Source organism: Molossus molossus, unplaced genomic scaffold (assembly GCF_014108415.1).
Source record: "Molossus molossus isolate mMolMol1 unplaced genomic scaffold, mMolMol1.p scaffold_m16_p_6, whole genome shotgun sequence".
Lineage (NCBI taxonomy): Eukaryota > Metazoa > Chordata > Mammalia > Chiroptera > Molossidae > Molossus > Molossus molossus.
Window position 1 is genome coordinate 84,910,511 of NW_023425399.1, and position 26,735 is coordinate 84,937,245.

Below are 26,735 nucleotides of genomic sequence, written 5' to 3' on the forward strand. Positions count from 1 at the left end.
TTCACAATGTGAATTTATCATTTGTAAGATTTTTAAGAATGTTTACATTTGTGCAGAAATATGGAACTTTTCTAAAACAATAATGAGAACTCACATACTACCTCTGGATATTTAAAAGAAAATCACACGTTATAGCTAGGTCATAATTTTTAACATGGTATATGTTAACATATGTTTTAAGATATATTCTTGAATTCTAAAATATTGCACTTGTAGTTTATACTATAGTTTATATAAAAATTTCTATTAAGCCTACATGTTTTACATACTGCCTTTTCAAAACTTTGAATTTCTCCTATTATTTTAATTTTTTTGTTATCCATTTCAATAGAACCCTTATATAAAGTATATATATATAAAGTACTATATATATATAGGAGCTATATTCAAAAGGAAACAGCAAAAATAATCACCGGAAAAATAAAATTTGAAATAGCTTTGGAAATGCTTTATGAAAGACTTTTCTTTATTTGTGGTAAAAACATCATGAAATACACATGCAATTAAAATGTTCAGAAAAAGATTTGGTTTGTTTTGGGTTTAGCATGCATTGTTTTTGCTGCAAGTTAATGAAAAGTATGGTTTTAAATAACATGTATCATTGTTTTGTTTTTTTAATACAACAGATACTTCTAGTTTTTTGCTTTTTAATAGAACATAGTCAATATGGGTTTTTAAAAACAGATTATAGTCTTATTTTAAGACACTTGATTCACTGAAAGTTTTTACTAGAATGAATAGTAAAATTTCACATGTACCTGGAACCATATTTATTTTCTAATCTCAAACTGCTTATTTTTCACATAAAGTCATTTCCAAATCTGCTTAGAGGAATGAGCCTCTTGCAAAATGGAAGGGGAAAGAAAACAGTTAAATAAAATAAACGTGTCATTTTAACTGCAGATTTCACACAAAGGAACACAAGGCAACTATTGACAGTATCTTTTAAACAGCCGAGTGCCATCTGCAAAGCCTGAAGATTTGAAAATACGTATTTACATCAAATGTATTTATAAAAATCCATTCCAAGGTTTGTGAGAAATAAGTTAATTCTCCCCCCACCAAAGTATCCGTGGTGTATATGCTAACTTACTGAATTCATTCTTCATGCAATTCCAGTTTATTAAAGAGGTTAAAAATTTATAAAACTCTGATGGGATATGGTTTTAATGCTTCATCACACTACCCATCATTTGCTTTTCAATCTAGATCACAATGATCTTTCCTACTTCCCTGCAATCACCTACCTGCACAGCTAATATTTTCTGAATGCTCTCTTGAGAGTCTGTCTGGAACTTGGCCAGCTTCATCTGGCTGTAGAGGACCACCAGTTTGAGATACTTCTGCCACACCTTGTGTATCCTTCTTTGCAGCTGACAGAGCTAAAGGGAAGAGGGGGGGGGGGGGAACACAAGTCAGAGTAGGAGAGGAAATTAATGGCAGTGTTCAAGAAGAATGATGGAGGGAAATATAGAAAGCAGTCAATAGCCCATTCTGCACTGTGCGGACCTGACAGGAATTTCACAGTCTCCTGATTTTTCAGCCCACTCATGTGCACTCATCAGAAACCAGTCACATCTGGCCGCCAGGATGGGGGGTTAATTTTCTCTAAATGCCTCAGCAGTTTTGTTCTAGCTGAGGCAAACTCTGTGACTGCAAAGCTGATGAGTAAAATATTTCTACTTCACCCAGTTTAACTCAAAACCGATAGCCTCGGGACATATTGAACCTTTCTTTACAAAAAAATCTTTTAAAGCTGTTTTGAATGGCACATCAGGTCAAGCCAAAGTTTAAAAATGCAACTTTAAGACTTTGATGGACACCATTGCTTCTTTTTTCCTCATAAAGCTTACCATTGCTTGGCAATGTGTGCTTTAGAGCATGACAAAACTAAAGAGAATTAACTTAGCCATCAACTGCTGAGGGAGAACAATAACAGGGAAGAAATTTCCAGCTAGAACTCCCTATTAATCTACCTCCCTCTGACTATGTGACATGGAAACATCTCACTGCACCAAAGTACAGTGGATGCAACGCTCAGTAGGGACACGTTTAATACTGAATTTATACATAAAAAGCAAGATTTCTGTGAGACATTCTATACCTTTAGGAAGTTTAATATAAAACCAACCAAAAAACCCTGTAGACGTTTAAGACAATGCACATTTGTCAGCATAGTCACACTTTGCAGAAATGTTCTAATTAGGTAATTTTCAAAGAAATAAACTTCATACAAATTAATCGCAAAATCCATACAAACACTTACATATAATATATTCTGTCACAGAAACTTCATTTGGATTTTGATAATGTGGATAATTAATTATATTGATTTATTTAGTGCATTTTGTAGAATAATAAACATCAAAAATTTCATATCAAACATTTCTTCACAACAGAATAAAACGTCACAAAATATAGCTCTTTTATATTTTACTGTTGACCTGGGTATATGTAAGGGATCCATTGCAAAACTTCATCAAACAGTACATGCATAACTAGTACATTTTTCAATATGCATATTTCAATAAAAGTTTACTTACAAATAACACTTTTAAAAAGTTACCTGGTATTGCATGTGAATTATTTATCATCATTTATGCATTGTAATAAGCATAATACGTTCACAGGCAAATGAAGTCTATATTCTTGGTCAACTGGTTAACAGGAAGAAAATTTAACCTTAAAAACTATAACTATTTCAGCTTGCTAAATGCTGAAATACATTACCTGGAATTAGTTTATGGGCATTTCCAATAATTTAGGCTATTAAATTAAAGAGTAACATCACTTTTTGAAGAGGAAATTTGACAATATTAATTAACTGCTGTAATATTTTAACATATTTAAACAAAATATTTTAATAATTTTAATATAATATTAAAATATTTTTCTGCCAACTCTGACAGCCAATGATGGGAAGGTATGCTTTATCTTAATATACTCAGTAAGACATTAGGATACCTTAGTCTATGCTATTTATTATTATTTTGTTATCCATAAATATGACAAAAGGCAAATATGAGGGAGATGAGTTTTAGAGAAATACTTTTAAGTGAAGGTAAGTTTTTCAAATGGGAAATCTTCAATGTGTGGAAGGTATTACCAGAGGGAGTGAATGGTAATGTTTCCCACATTCACATCTTAAATGAGGAGAAGCAGCTGTACACAGTCAGTCTCATGTATGCAGTTTTCTGCATTCGCGCATGCAGTAGCCACAAGTGCCTTAAATTAGTCCATATACAAGTGTTCACTGCAGCTACTTACGTAGAGAAGTTCCTTAACTATCAAGAAAGAGTAGTAGTATCTCAAAGAAACAGTTTTTTGTTTTGTTTTGTTTTGAAATCTATAGCTAACAGTCCTCTGGAAAAAGAACCAGGATAGAGGGGGGAAAAAAGGAAGAAATTCTTGAGAAAAGAAACAGCATTCAATAAAAGTCACATGTGCACACATACATACACATACATTAGAGACAAAAAATGATCAACAAAAATGTATAGAAAAAAATGTTAAAGATGCTGAGAAAGATGTTTGCGAAGAGTTGGTCATGATGACAAGTGTTTTAGGAAAGTGATTATGAGAAAAGCTCAGTAATAATATGTCAGCAGACAGTGATCATTCAATAAATATTTATTAAATATAACTCAATAAAGTGAACTCCGAGAATTTTAGTGGCAAAAATGAATAAGTGAATAAGACTTTCAGGAACGTAGTAATTAGTGGGAGAAGAGAAAAATAAACCATGAAATGGAGGAGACAAAAATATACATCCTTCAGCTGACGGCAGAAATGAGATTGGAAAACCAAAGGAACTGGAATGTTTCTTCTCTCTCCAAACTCCATTAGCCCAGAATTTTTTGGAATGAAACACTCCAATGATTGCATTCCTGAAATGTAATCATTAATTCTGAAAATGATTACATTCCTGCCCTCTGATTCAGAATTTAGAGAAGGGAGGTGGGATGAGGGAGGAAGTGGTAGAGAAACAAAAAGGGATAGTAGCCCTGGCCGGTTTGACTCAGTGGTTAGAGCGTCGGCCTGCGGTCCTGAGAGACCCGGGTTCGGTTCCCCCTAAGGGCATGTACCTCGGTTGCAGTTTGTCCCCGGCCCTGGTTGGTCGTGTGGGTGGCGGCCACTCGATGTGTCCCTTTCACATCGATGTTTCTCTCTCTCTTCCTCTCTCCCCCTCCCACTCTACCTGAACAAAAAATAGAAAAATGTCCTCAGGTGAGGATAAAAAAAAAAAAAAAAAAAAGGGATAGTGAGGGACAAAAACACACTGGATTAACTTGTCATGTACTTAGAAATAGAAATGTAATTTAGAGCCATTGGCAGATAAATTGAACTGCTGCTGAGCCCCAAACAAATACTGCAAGAATTTTGGAAGAAAATGGATATATTCTCATTGAACTAAGAAGGAGCATATTAGAACAGGAAAAGTCATTTTAGAAAAAGATCCTCAATTCCATTGCCCTCAATTTTGTTTTATGAAAGAGAAAGGGAGGATATTCCGTTTTATCAGGAAAGCTGAATCGGGAAACAGTTGATGTGTACTCTGAGCCATTTAAAAGAGCAAAAAACGAAATTAGGGGAGTTCTCTGACAGTGGTTTCTGAGCAGTTTGGATTTGGAGTAGGCTTGCTAAGCCGGCTCTAGCACTTGGTTTCTGAGCTCTTTGCTGAAGGAAGCACAAAGATGGAACTCACTAATAGTTCTTTTGAGATAATGATTACTATGTACCTATTTATGAACAGAAAACTCAATCAATGCCCACTCTGACATGGTGTCATGAGATATAGAGAGCTGGCGATCTTGTGGGTATTGCACAGAATGTACATTTGTGAGCACTGTATACAATACACGTTTATATATTTGGTGTAAATACATTCCTAAATTTGATTAGGCTCCCATGACATTCATTAAAATTTTAAAGTTTGAGACGATTTGACAGTAAGGCAGAGTAAATTAATATTGTGACATTCAAGAATGATTGTTTCCTATTTAACACACTAAATTACATGAATTCTGTTTTTAATCCGAGTTATTTTGTTCACCTATATGAATTAATGAAAATCTAACTCTTTTAGATCATACAAACCTGGATTTAATACTAAATGCAATCATGCATATATTATGACACACAAAACCTTTAATTATATGAATTTAGCTTGATATTATTTCATTATTGTTATGCATATAAAGATTAAAAGAATAAAATAAGAATATTTGATATTCCAATTATAGGTTTCAAAAACATTAGGGCTTACCCATAACCAAATGAGCACCAAAATATTACTTTGCATCTTTCTCGTGTTCTCAGCATTGAAATTAGAAATTCCAAAGTATCACATTTGTAGGTATTTTCCAGGGACAGTTTAGAGCATACAAGTTTTTGGTTTACATTATAGAAAACATAAGAATAAAGTAAAGTCTTATTATATCTAGCCCAAAGGGAACAATTGGGACACACTGCAGAAGAATGGGATAAAATAGAGTTAAAGAATATTTGTTATTTACTGTGTCTGAGAAAATAAAAAGTGTTCAGAGGTGTGATTTTAAAAATAGGCCCTGAAATCATTTGATATTCCTTTATTTAAGAAGTGAAGCAGAATTCCTGTCCCCTTGAGTGTGGGCTGGACTTAGTAACTTTCTTGTAAAGAGCAGAATAGCAGAAGTGATAGTATGCCACTTTCAAAACACACCACACACACACACACACACACACACACACGCACACACACCGACAGACCACAGGCATAATGGTGGCTTTTGCCCTGGCTTTTCTCTCTCTAATTCTTTCAGATCTTTTGAGCCAGGGAAGCCAGCTCTCATGTTGTGTGAACAGCTCTGTGGAAACACCCTCATGGTGAGGAATTGAAGCATTTTTTGGCCAACAGCTCTGTGAGTCACCTTGGCAGTATACGCTCCAGCCTCCTCAGGTGATTGCCACCTGACCAACATCTGCATGGCAACCTTGTGGGAGACCCTAAGCCAAAATCACCCAGCTAAGCAGCTCCTGATTCTTGACCCTGAGAAACTTTGTGAGAAAATAGATGTTTGTTGTTTTAAGCTGCTAAAGTTTGGGGCAAGTAGTTATACAGCAATAGTTAACAAGAGATTCTTAACTCTTCCTCTCTTTGCCTAGTAAGGAAATAATTTACTGTCTATATTTTCTGACTGTAAAGTAAATTCACTGTTTGGTGTAAGACTGAAACTGGAAATGATTTATTAGTAATAAGACTGTGATTAATAATTACTTATTTAATTGATGAAATATAGTTTGTTCCATCTAAGAGCTCATTATTTTAACTGAAGACAGTAAACAGGATCTATAATTTAATAGTTCCAGAAATTTAACAGTGGTTCATTGTCAACAAATATTTTCATGTAACACATCAATATATTAAAGAAAAAATAACCATCCCCAAAAGAAGTTGATATGAATCAATGCTGAACAAAAATAATCAACAATAAAAAATTATCTAGGAATAGGAGCAGAAGAAAATTTCTTTAATCTGATAAAGGCTATAAATCAAAAACTCCTCACAAATATTTACTAAATAGAGACACTTTAGAAACAGTCTCATGAATTCCAGAAAAAAATCAAGTAACGATGTCAGAAATCAATACCTCTGTTTAAAAATGTACTGTAGATACTGATCAAAGCAATAAAAAAGAAAGAAAGAAGCCCAGCTGGTGTAGCTCAGTGGTTGAGCGTTGAACCATGCACCAGGGGGTCACTAGTTCGATTCCCAGTCAGGGCACATGCCCAGGTTGTAGGCCCAATCCCCAGTGGAGGGCATGCAGGAGGTGGCCAATTGATGCTCTCTCTCATTGATGTTTCTATTTTTCTCTTCTTCTCTCTCTAAAATTAATAAAGAAAAAATTAAAAGAAAGAGAGAAAAAATATATAGGCATAAGAGTTGGTAATAATGTCTACACTGAAAACACAAGAGGCTCTATAAACCAACGCTAGGAAATGGAGTAGGACTCTTTTGCCTACAAGATCAACATTTAAAAACATCAATACACCCTGGCCACTTTGGTTCAGTGGTCTGAGCATCAACCTGCGGTCCAGAGAGACCCGGGTTCAGTTCCCGATAAGGGCCTGTACCTCGGTTGCAGTTTGCCCCTGGCACTGGTTGGTCGTGCGGGTGGCAGCCACTCGATGTGTCCCTTTTACATTGATGTTTCTCTCTCTCTCTTCCTTTCTCTCCCTCCCACTCTATCTGAACAAAAATGGAAAAATGTCCTTGGGTGAAGATTAAAAAAAAAACAAAACCCAAAAATCAATACCATTTTAAAAAATCAGTAATAACCAATTTTAAATTGTAATTTAAAAAATACCATTATAATCATAATATAAAATATAAGGTATCTCAGTTTCAATTTACTAAAGACTCTGTAGGACTTTATAGTGAGTGTTAAAAAACATTTTTGAAAGCTATAAAGACTGAATAAAGGGAGATATGTAATATGTCCACAAATGAGAACAAATTGTCAAGGGCATGTCAACTTTTCATATTAGTCTACAATCTTATCCAATTTCACAGAACCTGATCTAATATCCACATGGGGCAACAAAGACCTGGGACACTAAGACACTTGTGAAATAAGTTCAAATAATTTGACTTGCAATATGTGAAAAGTCTCAACGCTATAGGACATAAGATATCAGTATTAGAACGGATAAACATTTGGTCAGAAAAGAGAGCTAAAAAGGAGAGACATTGCCCTGGCCGGTTTGGCTCAGCGGATAGAGCATTGGCTTGCGATCTGGAGGGACCCGGGTTCGGTTCCCGCTAAGGGCATGTACCTCGGTTGCAGTTTGTCCACGGCCCTGGTTGGGTTGTGTGGGTGGCGACCACTTGATGTGAAAGTCCCTTTCACATCGATGTTTCTTTCTCTCTCCCTCCCACTCTATCTGAACAAAATATATATATAAAAAAAATGTCCTTGGGTGAGGATAAAAAAAAAAAAAAAGGAGAAACATTCACATAAAATATAGGAATTTTAAATATACGAGAGACAACATGCACATCAATGGAGAAAGGTTGGAATAATTAGTTTTTCCTATACAAGATCTAAAATAAAAATAGATCCTTAACTCACAATAGACATGTAAATAAAAGCAAGGCAGATTAAAATGAGAAAAGCTAAACATTAAATTTTTTGGAAGAAAATTTGATGAAATAACTTCGTGACCTTTAAAAGGGGAAACGCTTTTAAACAAAATATTAAAATAAGTTATAAAGAAAATAACTGATAATTTAATCACATTGAAATTTCAAGTTTAAACAGTAATAAAATAGTCCACAGGTTTAGAGATGATATTAATAACACATATAGCTGTTAAAAACTAATTTCTGTAACACAGAAAGAGTCCATGTAAATCAATAAGGAACAATATAAACAATATGCCATAAAAATGGGCAAATGATACAAAAGGACAATTCACAGAAAATAGTTATTTGGTCTATAAACACATAAAAACATGTTTAACCTTAATATAGAGTACATATAAATACACTTCACTCTCATCAGATTGGCTATTATTTTTAAAAAATAAACTGTTCATACCAATTGCCAGTCAAGATTTGGAGGAAAAAATGAAACTTTCAAATACTATACAAATTTGTGTATAATTTGACACAGACTTTGGAGAGCAACTTTCCATTATGTATTGAAGTTGAAGATGTTTCTCTTTGATCCGGGAATTATATTTGAATCTACATATTCTACATCAGTGGTTCTCAGGAGCAACAGGTCCAGTATTACTCCAGGACTTGTTAAAAACACAGTCATTCAGACCTAATGAATCAAAAACATTGGGGCCCAGCAATTGTTTTAACAAGACCTAAAGGTGATTTGCTCTCAAAACATAGTCACAATTTGTTCTCATGAAAACAAATAAAATAATGTTCATTTATAGCATTGTTTGCAATAGTAAAAATTTGGAAAAAAATTTAATTATCTATAATCGAGTAATGAAAAAATACACTGTGGTATGCTCATAACCTAAATAAACCCTAACATTTAAAATAAATACACTAAAGTTGCAAGTGACATGGACAGTAGAATATATATATATATATATATATATACATATATATACACACACACACACACACAAAACAAGAGAACAGTTTATACTTTAAATTAATTACTCCATAAAAACAGTATTAAAAACACGAATGGGATAATAAACACTAAAAGAAAGATAGTGGTTAAATTCTGAAAGAGGAGGAGGAAAATATTAGGAATTGGTAGATAGAGAGTTTTGATTGTATCTGCACTGGTTTATCCAAAGCAGATGAGGCAAATGTCAAGATATACAAAGCTGGTAAAGGTACATGGAAATTTATCATAAAACTTATTTACTTAATTATATCTTCTACATAATTCTGTTACTTATTGTATGTTTAATTGTTTCAATTAAGAAAACAACCCTGAATTAAGCTGACACCTTTGCAAGAAAAGCATCCTCCATATTTTGTGGCTTGGAATTATTTACTTTTAGGGAATTTATTATAGTCTGCTTTAAAAAATAGCTTATTACACTCAACCATTTGCTAAAATATAAAATTTTTTTTTTGTACAAGAGTTTTGTTATGTATCAACAACAGTGTGATGTTACCTATAATAAAAGAACTCCCCCAAATATTAATAGTTTACATCAATATGACAAGAATTACTATTTCCAGCTGTTTCATATTGTCTAAGAATTTTGGTATTCCACCCATCTGTTCACATAATTAATAATACAGTTGTTGAGTAGTAACTTAATAACTTATTTTATACAAAATGAGATAGACACATATAACATTTTCATTATACAGTGATACCTCGGTTCTCGAACGCCTCGGTTTTCGACCAAATCGGTATTCGACCAGGAGATTCAAGAAACTTTTGTCTCGGAATCCGAACAAATATTTGGAACTCGAACTTCCGAGATGAGCCGAGTTGAGCCGAATGGCGTTCATTCGGCCCAGCGCGCCTTGCTGGCGTCATCAGTGTGAGTGCAGAGAGAGAGTCACGCTTTGTGGAGAGAGTCACGCTTTACACTGAATTTAACCCTTAGACATACTGTACACTTTTATTTCTTGTTGAGACTTATGTTTTTCTACATATTATATACAAATTAGGCCAGTAAATAGGCATTTTCTGGGGCTTGGAACGAATTAATCCAGTTTCCATTATTTCCTATTGGGTTTCATTGCTTCGGTTCTCGAACAATTTGGTTCTCGACCGTCCTCCTGGAACGGATTATGTTCGAGAACCGAGGTATCACTGTAATTTGAATTTGCTAGAATTGGGGGAGTTGGTGGTACTTCCATTGGAAAGTGCATTAGGATATGTAAACTTTTATAATTCCTCAAGTTAGTCTTTAGACTAAATTTTCTTCTGTGATTTCAATTTTCTAACCATTATCAAATCAGATCAAATCTCTAATAAGAATAATGGCAGTAATATTTTTATATCAGCCATGTTCATATTGTAAAGATGCTTTGCTAAGTCAGTTTTAAAAAGCAACAACAGAGCTCAGATATTAAACATATATTAATCTAAACAGAAATTTTTGTAAGATTACACACTTACTGTATTAAAACAATAGTAGACTAGTGTTTTAAAAAAATTCTTAAACTGTCTCTGTGCAAGACACTATATATATATATACATACATTATATATATATATATATATATATATATATATATATATCATTGCAAACATGCTTTAGATAAAATTAAATCATTCTTAGAGACATATGGTACCAAGAATTAACTCCCCAAGCACATAATTTATCTGGCTTTTGCAATTTAAGAACACTAGAAAAAAGAAAGGGAACATTTCAAGGAAATGAGAAGTGTCCTTATAATGAATTTCTGCTTATAAGAATGAGATGTAATAACTGTCTTTTAATGAAAATACAAATACCATATGCATAGTTATCTGAAAATGAACTATACTTGTTTTGCCAGGAAACAAAGACCAGTCAATATGGAAAACAAGAAGTTCCTTATAGTACAAAAGTAATACTAACTGACATATTGACTGTTCATGGGCAACACTCAAAGTAATCTATGCATAATGATTTGTCCATCACTGGACTAATGAAAACATACAACTGCTGAAGAGTTGAGTATATGAGACATATTTTGAAACAATACTTCATTTATACTTTTTGGAAGAAGAATATCTTTATAAAAACTAGGTAGTCTTAAATAAACACAGACTTTTTCTGCATATAACATGAAAAATCCATTAGATAAAACATTCAAACAGGCAATTAACAGAATCATTGCAATAAACAACCTTGACTAACACAACATGTAGAAACAAAAGATGAGGTGTGGCACATTCCAAATTCTGGAAGTACAAGTCAATTCCCAGCACACTGGGGTGGTAGCTGGGAGTGGGTATGTGTGATGACGATGTGTGACAATTGTTAGAGGTTACAGAATTTCTGAAGGAAGTACCTTGTGTATGCATGGAGTGACTCATCACAGGTATCTGAAAATTTGAAAGTTCATCTGATGTGACTGCTAGTGAGCTTGGAATATCATAGGTGAGAAGCCTGCATCTTAAAAGTAGAAATATTACTTTGCGAATTTTTATACTTTGGGAGAAAAATCAAAGCAGTTCAGATCATCTATTCATATTTTCTATCTATAAATATAGTCATATAATCCAACTGTGGAAGCAGTTCTAAAAAAAATCATGTGTATTTGACAAAGAAGAGAAAAAACATGCTGTATTCTGCAGATTTTCATTTGTACTATAGGTAATCCATTAAAATCATATTTAAAGCTCTGAGAAAGATATAACAAAGGCCACTTAGAAAATATATCAGTATTTTTCTATAGAAATAGATTTTAGATGAGAGATCGTAGAAACACACATATAATCAGTCAGTTGCACAGGAATATTAAAATAATGATTATAATTTCTGACCTGCCTGTTGTATAATTTCATATACTGAAAGAACACTGCCTTTTTCTATTTGAGAGATAAACAAAACTAAGTGCAGATATGTGCATGCGATTTTAATTCAACAGAACGATGTGAAGTGCAGCTCACAAGGCAAACAGCCTAAGCCTTATCGGTTCTGTTTATTGTAATAACCCAAACAATGGCAATTATAAAGCTCTCCACAGATTTTTGGCACTGCAGGAATGACAGATACACAAAACCCAGTTAATACTGGTCTTTTTATAGTATTCAGTTACTAAGCTACACATGGACAATATAAAAATCCCAAAGGTAATGAGATATTTCTTCATTATCAAATACATTCCATAGACTAGTGTTAAAGATCATGCTCATTTCTAGAAATGTCCTTTGTCATCTGCTCAGGTATACTTAAAAGAATAGACTCACAAGAGTTACTCTCTTCTCAAATTATATAAAGAATAATACATTTTAAAATTCTTTATTTTGACCTCTCCTAATATATAAAAACTCTGATGGAATGAGAGAAAGAAAGCTGATCCATAACAGACATTACAAATTCTTGAAGTGAATAGTTAAAGATCAAGTCTGCCCTTTACATGAATATGCAAATATATTTCTTTTGTATATTTTACAATTATAACACATTACTACTACTTGTAACAGACAGTAACTAATCTAATATTTTTATGTATTAAAAGTAGTAATAAGGGGCTCCGGGTCAGGCGGGACCATGTTCAGCAGCACCCAGTGGGCTTTATTTGGAGGCTGATATGTGGAAGAATAATTTGCCTTGATTTGAAAGATACTTTCTGCAGTAGTCTGCTTATTTATAATTTTAGGATATTTGAAAAAAGATATGCAAGCAGAAAATTCACATCCTTTTTCTGGGTTCCTGGGTTTTGTCAGCGTTGGTTGACTTCATCCTTGTTGAAGCTGTGTGGTATTCCTTTGGTATCACTACATCAAGGAATTTGCCTTCTGGATTAAGAGACTAGGAAAATGGCGGTGAAGTGAATGGAAGCTACACAGACCATCTCCCAGGACCAAACTGGAATTACAACGAAAATAAAGACAAATCATCAGGAAAAGGCAACCGAAAAGCACGTTGGAGGACCACATAACCAGGGAAACTGACTCAATCCTGATAGGCTTGCGAAGATGCGAGAGGGGGCTTGGAGCCCATGGTCTGCAGTGGCCTGGGCTAGGAACTGCGCCCTCTGCTGGGACCTGCACCCTGGGCTGGGACCTGCAGTGGCCTCGGCTAGGTGCTATTGGCTGGAGCTGCCTCAGCCAGAGCCACTGCCTTAGCTAGGAGTGGCGCCCTTGGGTTAAAGTACCAAGCGGCTCCACAGTGCAGAGCCAGGACAGAGGCTAAATTAGCAGCAGCCACTCACCTTGGGCTCCAGCAGAGGGAGGGCAGACTGGACTGGATCTGTGTGGGGACACTCGGGATTTGGAGGGCGCTCAGAGCTTTTGCTGAGTTGCAGCCACTCAGGACTGTGGTCATTTTACTCCTTCCCAGGGCCCTGGGGAGAGGCAGGGGCACCTCCCTCTGAGATTCAACCCCACCTGGTGGCCATTGAAATGCTAATTGAGGCCCATTAACAACCAGCATATGCCCACCCTTAGGAAATCCTCTTACAATAGGCACCTGAGGGAGTTTTTCAGTCAACTCAGAAACTACCATGATCCCTACTAATAGCCTCCAGGCAAAAGAGCTAGAGGATAACTACCATTCCCTGGGCTAGCAACTCTAACCAGGAAAGTAAGACTCGACAGTGGTGTTTAACGTGGGTCCTCCCTGCCTCATCCAAACCCAGGAGAGGGAGCCACAAACAGGAGAACACCAACACCCACAGGGAAAATTTGGCAGGCTCCAAAGCCCACTGTGATAGCCAAAATGGTGAAACACAGAAACAAAAGTCAAATGAAAGAACAAGGGACCTCTACCAAAGATGAGATAAATGAGGTGCAGTTAAGCAAGTTAACAGAACTAGAATTCAGAGCCATGATCTTGAGGAAACTCAACAGCATGTATAACAACATGAGCACCATGAGTAAAGACATAGAAATGTTGAAAATCAAAGTTGGAAATTAAAAACCACCAAGAACAAATGAAGAATGACATATCAGAAATAAAAAACACATTGGAAAGTCTAAAGAGCAGAGTAGAGGAAGCTGAGGACCGGATCAGTGAATTAGAAGATACTGTAGAAAAAAATCAACCAATCAGAAAACCAAAAGGAAAAAATAATTAAAAAACAGGAAAACAGCTTAAGAGAACTGTGGGACAACTGGAAACATAATAACATTCACATCATAGTAGTCCCAGAAGAAGAAAATGAGCAAGAGTTAGAGAATATATTTGAAGAAATAGTGACAGAAAACTTCCCTAATTTGGTGAAGGAAGAAAGCATTCAAGTTCAAGAAGCACAGAGAACCCCAAGTAAGGAGAACCCAAACAGACCCACACCAAGACACATAGTAATCAAACTGCCAAAAATTAAAGACAAAGAGAGAATCCTAAAAGCAGCAAGAGAGAAGCAACAGGTTACCTACAAAGAAACTTCCATAAGGCTCTCAGCTGACTTCTCAACAGAAACACTATGGGCCAGAAGGGAATGGCATGAGGTAATCAAGCTCATGAAAAACAAGGATCTGAATCCAAGACTACTCTACCTAGCAAGGCTATCATTCAAAATAGAAGGTCAAATAAAGAGCTTCCCAGAAAACACAAAAGGCTAAGGGAATACATTAGCACCAAACCAGCACTGCAAGAAATGTTCAAAGAACTGCTGTAATTAGCAGGAGAAATAGGAAGAAAAATAAAACCACAGTAAACAAAAATGGCAATAAATAAGTACATATCAATAATCACCTTAAATGTAAATGGATTGAATGCTCCCATAAAAAGACACAGAGTAGCTGACTGGATAAGAAAGCATGCCTCACACTTATGTTGTTTGCAAGAGACCCACCTCACAACAAAAGACTCACATAGGTTGAAAGTGAAGGAATGGAAAATCTTTCAAGCAAATGGAAAGGGAAAAAAAGCTGGGGTAGCAATACTCATATCTGATAAAACAGATTTCAAAATGAAGGTTATAACTAGAGACAAAGAAGGCCACTACATAATATTGAAAGGATCTATCCAACAGGAAGATATAACCTTGATAAACATATGCACCCAATATAGGAGCACCAAAATATATTAAAAATCTTCTGGAGGACTTCAAAGGAGAAATTGATAGCAATACAATCATAGCAGGGGACTTCAACACCCCGCTGACATCACTGGATAGATCCTCTAGGCAAAAAAATTGGCAAGGAAACAGAGACTCTAAATGAAGCACTAGACCAAATGGATTTCATAGATATCTACAGAGAATTATACCACAAAACTACAGAATTCTCATTCTTATCAAGTGCACATGAGACATTCTCAAAGATTAACCACATGTTAGGACACAAACTAAGTCTCTACAAGTTCAAGAAGACTGAAATAATATCAAGCATCTTCTCAGATCAAAATGGCATGAAACTATAAATCAATTGCAAGAAGAACATCAAAGACATTTGAACACATGGAAGCTAAGTAGCATGTTGTTAAACAATGAATGGGTTACCAGGCAGATCAAGGAAGAAATTAAAAACTTCCTGGAAACCAATGAAAATGAACACACAACAACACAAAATCTATGGGATGCAGCGAAAACAGTTCTGAGAGGGAAGTTCATAGCACTACAGGCCTACCTCAAAAAACAAGAAAAATCTCTAATAGACTATCTAACCTCACAACTTAGAGAACTAGAGAGCAAACAAAAACCCCAGAGCAAGTAGAAGGAAGGAAATAGTAAAGAACAGAGCAGAAATAAATGAGTCAAAAAAAAAAAAAAAAAAAAAACAATTCAAAGGATCAATGAAAGAAAGAGCTGGTTTTTCGAAAAGATAAACAAGACTGATGGACCCTTAGCTAGACTCACCAAGAAACAGAGAGAGAACCCAAATACACAGAGAAAGAAGAGAAGTAACAACTGACACCACAGAAATACAAAAGATTGTTAACAGCTACTATGAACAACTATATGGCAACAAATTTGACAATCTAAGTGAAATGGACAAATTTCTAGAAACACATAGTCTCCCAAAACTGTACCAGGAAGAGATAGAAAATTTGAACAGACCAATAACAACAGAAGAAACTGAAGACGTAATCAAGACTCTCCCAGCAAACAAAAGCCCAGGCCCAGATGGCTTCACGGGGGAGTTTTACCAAACATTCAAAGAACTAACACCCTTTCTCCTCAAACTATTTCAAAAAATTCAAGAAGAAGGAAGACTTGCAAACTCGTTTTATGAAGCCAGCATAATTCTAATACCAAAACCAGAAAAAGACACTACAAAGAAAGAAAACTACAGGCTAATAACCCTGATGAACATAGATGTCAAAATCCAGAAAAAAATACTAGCAAATCAGATCCAGCAATGCACCAAAAAAAATTACTCAACACGACCAAGTGAGATTCATCCCAGGGATGCAAGGCTGGTACAATATCCGCAAATCAATAAACATGATACACCACATAAATAAGATGAAGAATAAAAACCACATGATCATATCAATAGATGCTGAAAAAGCCTTTGACAAATTCCAGCATCTATTTCTGATAAAAACGCTCAGCAATGTGGAAATAGAGGGATCATATCTTGACATAATAAAGGCCATATATAAAAGACCTACAGCCGACATCATATTCAATGGGCAAAAACTAAAAGCATTTCCCTTAAGAACAGGGACAAGGCAAGGATGCCCACTTTCACCACTCTTAATTAACATAGTACTGGAAATCTTAGCCACAGCAATCAGACAGGAAGAAAAAATAAAAGGGATCCAAATTGGAAAGGAGAAAGTGAAACTGTTATTATTCACAGGTGACATGATACTATACGTAGAAAACCCCAAAGACTCCATCAAAAATTTACTAGACTTAATAAATGAATTTGGAAAAGTTGCAGGATACAAAATGAACGTCAAGAAATTGATTGCATTCTAATATACCAATGATGAACTCACAGAAAGAGAAACTAAGACAACAATCCCATTTACCATTGCAGCAAAAAATAAAATTAAGATACCTAGGAATAAACTTAAACAAAGAAATAAAGGACCTATTCGCAGAAAACTACAGGTCATTGAAAGAAAGAAATAGAGGAAGATATAAAAAAGTGGAAGCACATACCATGTTCATGAATTGGAAGAATTACCATCATTAAAATGTCCATACTACCCAAATCAATCTATAGATTCAATGCAATCCCCATCAAAATACCAATGTCATACTTCACAGAATTAGAAAAAATACTTCAAAAGTTCATATGGAACCAAAAAGACCTCGAATAGCCACAGCAATCTTGATAAAGAACAAAGTTGGAGGGATCACATTACCAGATTTCAGGTTATACTTACAAAGCCACTGTAATCAAAACAGCCTGGTATTGGCACAAGAACAGGCATATAGACCAGTGAACCCAAAAATGGAACAAGAACAGGCATATAGAACAGAGAACCCAGAAATGGACCCAAGACTATATGCTCAATTAATATTTGACAAAGGTGGCAAGAGCATACAGTGGAGTAAGGACAGCCTCTTTAATAAATGGTGTTGGAAAAATTGGACAGCTACATGCAAAACAATGAAACTAGATCATCAACTTACACCCTACACGAGAATAAACTCAAAATAGATAAAAGACTTAAATGTGACTCATAAATCCATAAAAATCCTGGAAGAAAATGTAGGCAACAAAATTTCAGACATCATACGCAGCAGAATTTTTACTAATACATCACCTCAGGTAATAGAAACAAAGGAGAAAATGAACACATGGGACTACATCAAACTCACAAGCTTCTGCATAGCAAAAGATACAATCATCAAAACAGAAAGACTACCCACTGCATGGGAGAACATAATTGCCAATGATATATCAGATAAGGGGTTAATTTTCAATATGTATAGAGTGCTCATACTACTCAACAAAAGGAAGACAAAGAATCCAATTAAAAAATGGGCAGAGGAACTAAACAGACACCTCTCCAAATAGGACATACAAATGGCTAAGAGACATATGAAGAAATGTTCAACATCACTCATCATCAGAGAGATGCAAATTAAAACAATGAGGTATTACCTCACACCTGTCAGAATGGCCGCCATCAACAAATCATCAAACAAGTGTTGGCCAGGGTGTGGAGAAAAGGGAACTCTAGTACACTGCTGGTGGGAATGCAGACTGGTGCAGCCACTATGGAAAAGAATATGGTGTTACCTCAAAAAATTAAAAATTGAACTTCCATTTGACCCAGTGATCCCACTTCTAAGAATATACCCTAAGAAGCCTGAAACACCAATCAGAAAGAATATATGTACTCCATGTTTGTAGCAGCACTATTTACAATATCTAAGATCTGGAAACATCCCAAGTGTCCATCAGTAGCGAATGGGTAAAAAAGAAGTGGTACATATACACAATGGAGTACTATGCAGCTGTAAGAAAGAAAGATCTCTTATCCTTTGAGACTACATGGAGGAACCTGGAAAGTATTATCCTAAGTGAAAAAAGCCAAACAGAGAAAGACAAGTATCATATGATCTCACTTATTTGTGGAATATAATGAACATAATAGTCTGAGGAATAGGGTATTCCCAGAGACATGGAAGTGGGGTACAGACTGACAATCCCCAGAAGGGTGGGTGGTCTGGGAGAGATAAACCACAGAACTTATGTGCATGTATGCATGAACAATGGAAATGGACAATGAAGCTGGGGACACGGCAAGGAGGGAGGAGAAGGGGGGAATCAATGGGGGAAAAAAGAGAAACATCTGTAACAAAAATAAATAAATTAAATATAAAAAAGTAGTAATAAGGTGTAAAACTCACAGACATCTTTGTTTCATAGATATCTAATTCTAAAATAAAATTACTGCATTCTGATGGATATTTCATTTTAAGAGTTAAAGATAATAGTTTAGATATTTTGTTTACTTAATTACAAAATTATACTCACAAATTCCATGAACTGTTAAAAAAGAAACAAACAAAAGTATATTCTTAATTCTAAAAGTATTGTTATCTGTGAATTAAAAAATATTAAATCATGAATAAAACAATTAAAAAAATTTTATAATAGAAATTATCCTTACTAAAAAAGTGTCTAACATTGCTCAGATGAATAATTCATTTTGAAAAGTTGAAAATGGCCCTGGCCGGTTTGGCTCAGCGGTTAGAGCTTCCGCCTGTGGTCCGGAGAGACCCGGGTTCGGTTCCCGCTAAGGGCATGTACCTCGGTTGCAGTTTGTCCCTGGCCCTGGTTGGTCGTGCGGGTGGCAGCCACTCGATGTGTCCCTTTCACATCGATGTTTCCCTCTCTCTCTCTTCTTTTCTCTCCCTCCCACTCTGTCTGTACAAAAGATGGAAAAATGTCCTCGGGTGAGGATAAAAAAAAAAAAAAGAAACAGTTGAAAATGGAATATATGAAGGCTAAAAACAAAAAGTTATATTGCCACTATATTTTAGACATGAACATATTCTTAAAGTATCTACTTTCTGTCTGCCTGGCAGTCATTCATTTTCCCAAGAGTAATTAAACCCCTTGATTTTAAAATGTGGCCAAATGACTGCCCTATGCTGGCTCTTTTGGTGTTTATTTATGAACTATGTTCAATTTTCTTTGATGATTATCCACAGTACATGTTTACCATTTTATGAGATCCACTTGTTCCAGAGCAGACTTAAGAAATCACATTTATCTAAAATTAATTCACATTAAAAACATTATATCAAAAATATTGAATTATGGCCCTGGCTGGTTTTGTTCAGCGGTTAGAGCGTCGGCCTGCGGTCCAGAGAGACCCAGGTTTGGTTCCTGCTAAGGGCATGTACCTCGGCTGCAGTTTGTCCCCGGCCCTGGTTGGGTTGCGTGGGTGGCAGCCACTCGATGTGTCCTTTCACGTCGATGTTTCTCTCTCTCTCTCTCTCTCCCTTTCTCTCCCTCCTACTCTATCTGAACAAAAAATGGAAAAATGTCCTCGGGTGAGGATAAAACAAAAACAAACAAACAAAAAAAATACTGAATTATGGATCTAATTGGTTTATTTTGAATAGTATATTTCTTCTTTAAAGACATCAAGTTTCATTATAAATATCCCAACATCTTTATTTATTTTATACACAAGTAGACATAAATGTTTCTGAAATTATTTGTTTTAAATCATTTGCAAAATTTAAATGTCGGCATAAAGAAAATATGCAACATAATCATGTAATGCAGTAGAGCTGGAGCAGGAAAAAACCATCTAAAATGATAAGAAATTTGGGTTCAGAAAAAAGGAAAATTCTACTTCATAAACTAGAATTCAAAAGTCATATATTTTATCATTATCCTACCTTCTTGTTACTGATCTAGAATTGCTCTGGGGCTACAAGGATTTTGACAATAAGATAATCTGCGAAGTAGTGCAAATTGTCATAGAAAAAATTTACTAAGTTTCCAGGCTGGTGTGGCTCAGTGGCTGAGCGTTGACCCATGTACCAAGAGGTCGCTAGTTCGATTCCCGGTCAGGGCACATGCCCAGGTTGTGGGCCTCATCCCCAGTGGGAGGCATGCAGGAGGCAGCCAACTGATGGTCTCTCTCATCAATGTTTCTCTCCCTCTACCTTCCTCTCTCTGTAAAATTAATCAAGAAAAAAAGTATTAAAAAATTTACTAAGCCATTTGTTGGCTTGAACTAGAGTTATAATTGAACACAGTTTACAACAAATATTATAGAAGGCTCATAAAAATAAAACAATGCCTTTTAAGTACCAGTCACTGATTCCATTCATTCAGCAAACATTTTAAACTAAATTCTAGGATATTCAAAGAATCTGAAAATATCACTGGTGACAATGATTCATATAAATGAAATGATAATAACTCACAGTAAGGAAACTAAAGATATTCTGCCACATGCTGGAAGTTTCGGGTGGTAGTACTGAAGGATCACTGGATATTTGAAAATTCATGCAGATCTAGGTACTAGCATGTTATGTGACCTAGGGTCACATAATTGACTCATCCAAGGAACAATGAAATAATACTAAACTACATTGTCAGTAGGATATGTGGCCAGGTGGCATTCTCAGTTTTCAGAGAAATTTGAAAAGCTATTATCTCCTTTTTCTTCTTAATTTCTTCAGCTTGTTTTACTCTTCAGACTCCTTCGACCACTCCACTGAAATGGCTCTAGCAAAGGTTGCCAGTGGCATCTGATATGGCAAAACCCTTACTAACTTCTTGAAAGTCTTTCCTTGTTCGATTTTATTTTTAGTTTCCCTCTATTGTTCTACACTTCCTTTTCAGTCTCATTTGCTCGTTATTTTTCCTCTGCTACCACTAAACATCTGTGATTCCTAGGGTTTTGCCCTAAATTCTCTTCTTTATACTCTCCATGAATGACTTCATGGACTCCCATGATTTAAACTAAAGCCCCAACAACAATGTCTCTTAAACTTGATCTGCAAAAAAAAAAAAGACATCTCCACACCTTAGTGGTCTTTCTCATTAACTACTGGACACTCTTTCCTATTTACCCAATGGGACCTCGAGGTTAAAGCTCAAAAATAAATCCACTGGTTAGACAATTATATACTTACAAAGTATTTCTACTGATCTTTCCAGTACACACCTGACACCATACATAGTCTTTACAATACTACTGAATATATTTTCTATGCTGTTTTTTACATTCCCATGACTACCAATCTGTATGTCTCAAAACCTTCAACTTTTTCACCCAGCCCCCGAATCCTCTTTCTTCTAGCAATCATCAGACTGCTCTCTGTATCTATGAGTATGATTGTCTAACCATTATGCTGTACACCTAAAACTAATAGAAAATAATATCAAATGTAAACTATAGTTGAAAAAAATTTAATTAAAAAATTTAAGAATTAAAAAAAAAAATCCACTGGGTCCACAAACCTTCTCATCCCACCTGCCTTCTCTCATAGTCTTATGATTTAGAATGAGATGCCCCTGTCCACTGTCACCCAAGCCAACAAAACCTGGAGCATGCACACTTCCCTCACCCTCCGTGCTCTTCATCTATTCACTCACTAGAGCTATAATTACAGTTTTCAATTATTTTCCAATTGGATATTTTGTGCCCTCCTCACCACTGATTCCTATCACTATTATAATAGTTACCATTTTGACTTAGAGTATAAAATTAATTAATAATTAAGGCTAAATGTTAAATTTTCTAACAGTGGTGGGAATCAAGCATCTCTAGCGCCAACTGAGACTAGAAAGGAGGAGAAGACTCATTAGTGAAGATCGAGATTTTGCAATTTTTGAAAGCATGGAAATGTTTTCAAAATTTTAAGAGACTACAAATATTATTTTGAAATTACCTCACTTATTTAGGGAACATCATGAACAAAATAACTTCTCAACCAGTCATGGAAGTAGGGAACAGATTAATAAACTCAGAGGGATGAGAGGAGATAAACCGAAGAACTTACATGCACATATGCACAACCAACGGGCACAGACATTAGGTTGGGAAAAGCAGGAGGGCAGTGGGAGTAGGAAGGAGGGGGCTAATGGGGGAAAAAGAGGGACACCTGTAATACTTTCAACAATAAAAATAAATAAATGAATAAATAAATAAATAAATATAGGCTCTGCAAAAATGCACAGTAATGAGGTAAGAGTATTTGTCAACAGCAATGAGGTATACATACATACAACTGAATAATTTATAGTATGAAAGATAGTTTGTTTCTAAAGTAGTTTAAGCAGATCTCTATCAAGTTTCTTTCATTTACTTCAATATTTTTTCATAGTTTGTACAGATATAGCTTTTTAGTTTATATTAAAAACTTCAAATTAATGTTATCTCAGTGTATTAGTTCCTATTATATTTAGATACAGATATATATTTATACTCAGCTATTTGTTCTCAACTGATAATTATGCTCTACATTTTTATACTACATTATAGCACAGAAATACTGTATCAATCCCATTGTGTCATTAATACTTACAACATTTCTAGGCAGAAGACAGTGTAGCTACTACTACTGATTTATAAAGCAGACCGTTGTTGAGAAATTATTCTGTGTCAGAGCCCGTGCTCTGGATCCAGTGGCTCAAGGATCCAATAGGGCAGCTGGTTTCTGTCTTAAATTTGATTCAGAGGTACATATAAGAGAAATAAAATTTTTATGTAGATAGACAAATGTAGATGGTGAATGGAAACAATAGACTACAGGAGCTCAGAGAAGGAAGACTTCCGCAAAAGCTGGGAAGATTCCTGCTATAAATGCTACAGGAGTGAAGTTGAGAATGAATTTGCCAAATATAATATGTCAGGCAGGACAGTTGCTCAAGGCTCCCTAACTAGTATGAGAATCTTTAAGACAATAGTATTATTAGATATTAAGATTATATATATATATAATATATATATATAATATATATAATATATATGTGTGTGTATATTATATATACACACACATATATATATACACACACACTATAAAAATAGTTACGTTAACTGGAAACACATATTAAGTAAATACTTGTATGAAACTAAAGCACTAAGTATAGAAATGAACAAATGTATTAACTTATGAGAAATTTCAGTGTAGCCACCTGTTTTGGCAAATCAAAAATTTAAATAATGAAGGTTAATTAGCTTAACAATCTTGATCTAGCAAATATATATATGTGTGTGTTTGTGCATACAAATACATATGCACATACACAAAAGACTAAAATGATAAATTACACAATCTTTCTAAGCATACATTAAACACTAAAACTTGAAACTTGTATAAAATAAAACATAAAATGTAGAAAGTTTTAGAGATCATAAAGCAAGTCATATTTCAAAGAAGTGACATGGTATAAACCATGTTCTTGGGAACAAAGCAATTAAATTAGAAGTAAAATAAAATTTTCTGTATAGCTTTAGAAATTTATGAATATAGTTCTAAATAACACATAAATCAATAATAGATCATGATATATTTTTAAATACTTAACACTGAATGATAATATGAAAATTCAAATATATAGAATGCAAATAGATGATACTGAGAGGAACATTCTTATGCTTAGAATCATTACATAGTATACTGTACCTATACACAACTTGTCAATTATTCTTCAATAAAGTTAGGAAATAAGAGAAAAGATAGAAATGAGCTTATAACTCTAATTTAAAAAGTTAAATGAAGAACAGAATGAACCCCTCCAAAAATGTAGGGGAAGAATTTAGTGTAATAAAACCAAATACATGATAGAAAGAATTAACAAAGGCAGAGTTAGTTGTTAGGAAAAACCAACAAAATATACAACTTCTACCAGGATTAACATCGTAAAATGGACCCTAAAAGTTAATAATATTTGAACTGAAAAGAAACAAAATTAAGCCCTGGCCGGTTTGGCTCAGCGGTTAGAACGTCAGCCTGCGGTCCCGAGAGACCCGGGTTCGGTTCCCGCTAAGGGCATGTACTTCGGTTGCGGTTTGTCCCCAGCCCTGGTTGGGTTGTGTGGGTGGCGACCACTCGATGTGTCCCTTTCACGTCGATGTTTCTCTCTCTCTCGCTCCCTCCCACTCTATCTGAACAAAATATAAAAAAAAAAAAAAATGTCCTCGAGTGAGGATAAAAAAAAAAGAAACAAAATTAATAAACACAGAGATAAAAAACATTAATATCCTACTATAAGTAATCTTATGCAATAAATTTTAAATAAAATGGACAAAGATCTATTAATACAACTTAATAAAACTGATTCAAGATAAAATAGAATGTCACATAGTCTTATATTTATTAAATAAATTGTAATTTTAGTTAAAAATTACCCTCAGACTGAAAATACTCAGGTCTGAAAGTTTTATAGAAGAGTTCTTTAAGTTTTACATGTGTAATTTATTCCATTTTTATGCAAAGTTTTTCAGAAAATAGAAAAAGAGAGAATAGTTCCAAATCATTCCATGAGGCCAACATAACATGAAAACTAATATCAGGTAAATAGAATAAATATAGAAAATGTAGAATTTAATTTTATTTATAAATATGTACAACTATTTAGTTTCAGTATTTGTAAAATGAGTATGGCAATTTATAAAATCATAACTATGACCAGATTGAATTTATCCTAATAATATAAAACTCATTAAAAAACCAAATATACATAACACATGGACATAGACAATAGTGTGGTGATGGTTAGAGAGAAAGGTGCAGGGTGTGGTTTAAAAGGGGCAAAGTAGGGTGGGGGAGGATGACGTCATTTGTAATAGTGTCAGCAATAAAAATAAAGAAAATTTATACACACACACATGTATATACTTTAAACATGCACTTTACCAATGGTATTAAATGAATAAAGAAGTGAAACAATATGACCATCTTATTGGATGCAGAAAATGCAGTTGAAAAAGTCAAAATCCATGGGTAAAAACAACAATAACACTTATCTTGTCTTTATACAAAAGGGTCGGCAAACTTTTCTAGAAAAAAATGAGATAACATATATTTCAGCTTTGTGGGCCAAACCATCTGTTGCAATTACTCAACTCTGTTGAGTTAGCATAAAAATGGCCATAGACAACATGTAAATGATGAGTATGGTAGTATTACAGTAAAGTTTTATTTATGGAATTTAAGTTATTTTTATGTGTCAAAAAATATTATTCTTCTGTTGATTTCCCCCCAACTATTTAATAACATAAAAACCATGCTCCACTCATGTTCCATACCAAAACAGGTGGTAGTCCCATATTTGGCCAGCGAGCTATAGTTTATAGACCTGTGTTATCCACCACTGTATTGGAACATTAAACAATGCAGTGAGAAAAGGAAAAAATACATAAATATGAGAAGATGCAAAAATGGCAGCGGAGTGAATGGAAGCTACACAGACGATCTCCCAGGACGAAATGAGAATTACAACTAAAATAAAGACAAATTGTTGGAAAAAAGCAACAGAAAAGCAGTGGGACAGGACCATAAAACCAGGGACACTGGTAAGATATGTAGAGGCGTGAGAGGGTGGTGGGCTGGGAGCCCACGTACAGCAGCAGTATTAGCTGTGAGCGATGCCCTTGGGGATAAAATACTAAGCTGGCTCCACAGTGCAGAGGGCCAGAACAGAACACTGGTTTGGCTACAGCCACTCACCTGGGGCTTCAGCAGAGGGAGGGCACGCTAGACTGGAACTCTGTGGGGACGCACGGAATTTGGAGGACACTCAGAGATTTTGCAGAGTCGCAGCCACAAAGGACAGTGCCAGCTTGCTCCTTCCCAGAGTTGTGGGGAAAAGCAAAAGCCCCTCCCTCAGAGATTCAGCCCCTTCCAGGTAAGGGGAAAGAGGGAATGCGGGGGGGAGATGAACCACAGAACTCATATGCTTGTATACATAACCAATGGACATGAACAACATAGTTGGGACAGGGCAAGGAGGGAGGAGGAAGAGTGGTCAGTGGGGGGAAAATGAGAAACATCTTTGACATACATACATACATACATACATACATACATACATAAATAAATAAAAAACTCACATAAATATCAAAGGAATAAAACTGGCATTGATTATGTAGATGATGCAAGAGAATCTACTGTTAAGTTATAAGAAATAGTAAATTTTTCCCAGTGGCTGTATATAAGATCTATATTTAGAAATCAATTAAAATTTTACTCATTGGACATTAACTGTTAGA

General features: G+C 35.0%; 1 protein-coding gene across 1 annotated transcript in view; it reads right to left on the reverse strand.

Annotated features, from left to right (window-relative positions):
• The window catches only part of CCDC178 (coiled-coil domain containing 178), a 390,130-nt gene that overhangs the window by 24,054 nt on the left and 339,341 nt on the right, over positions 1-26,735 (reverse strand). Inside the window, exon 19 of the mRNA XM_036245789.1 lies at positions 1,248-1,382. Within this exon, the coding sequence (XP_036101682.1) occupies positions 1,248-1,382 (135 nt within the window). The remainder of the gene's footprint in view (positions 1-1,247; positions 1,383-26,735) is intronic.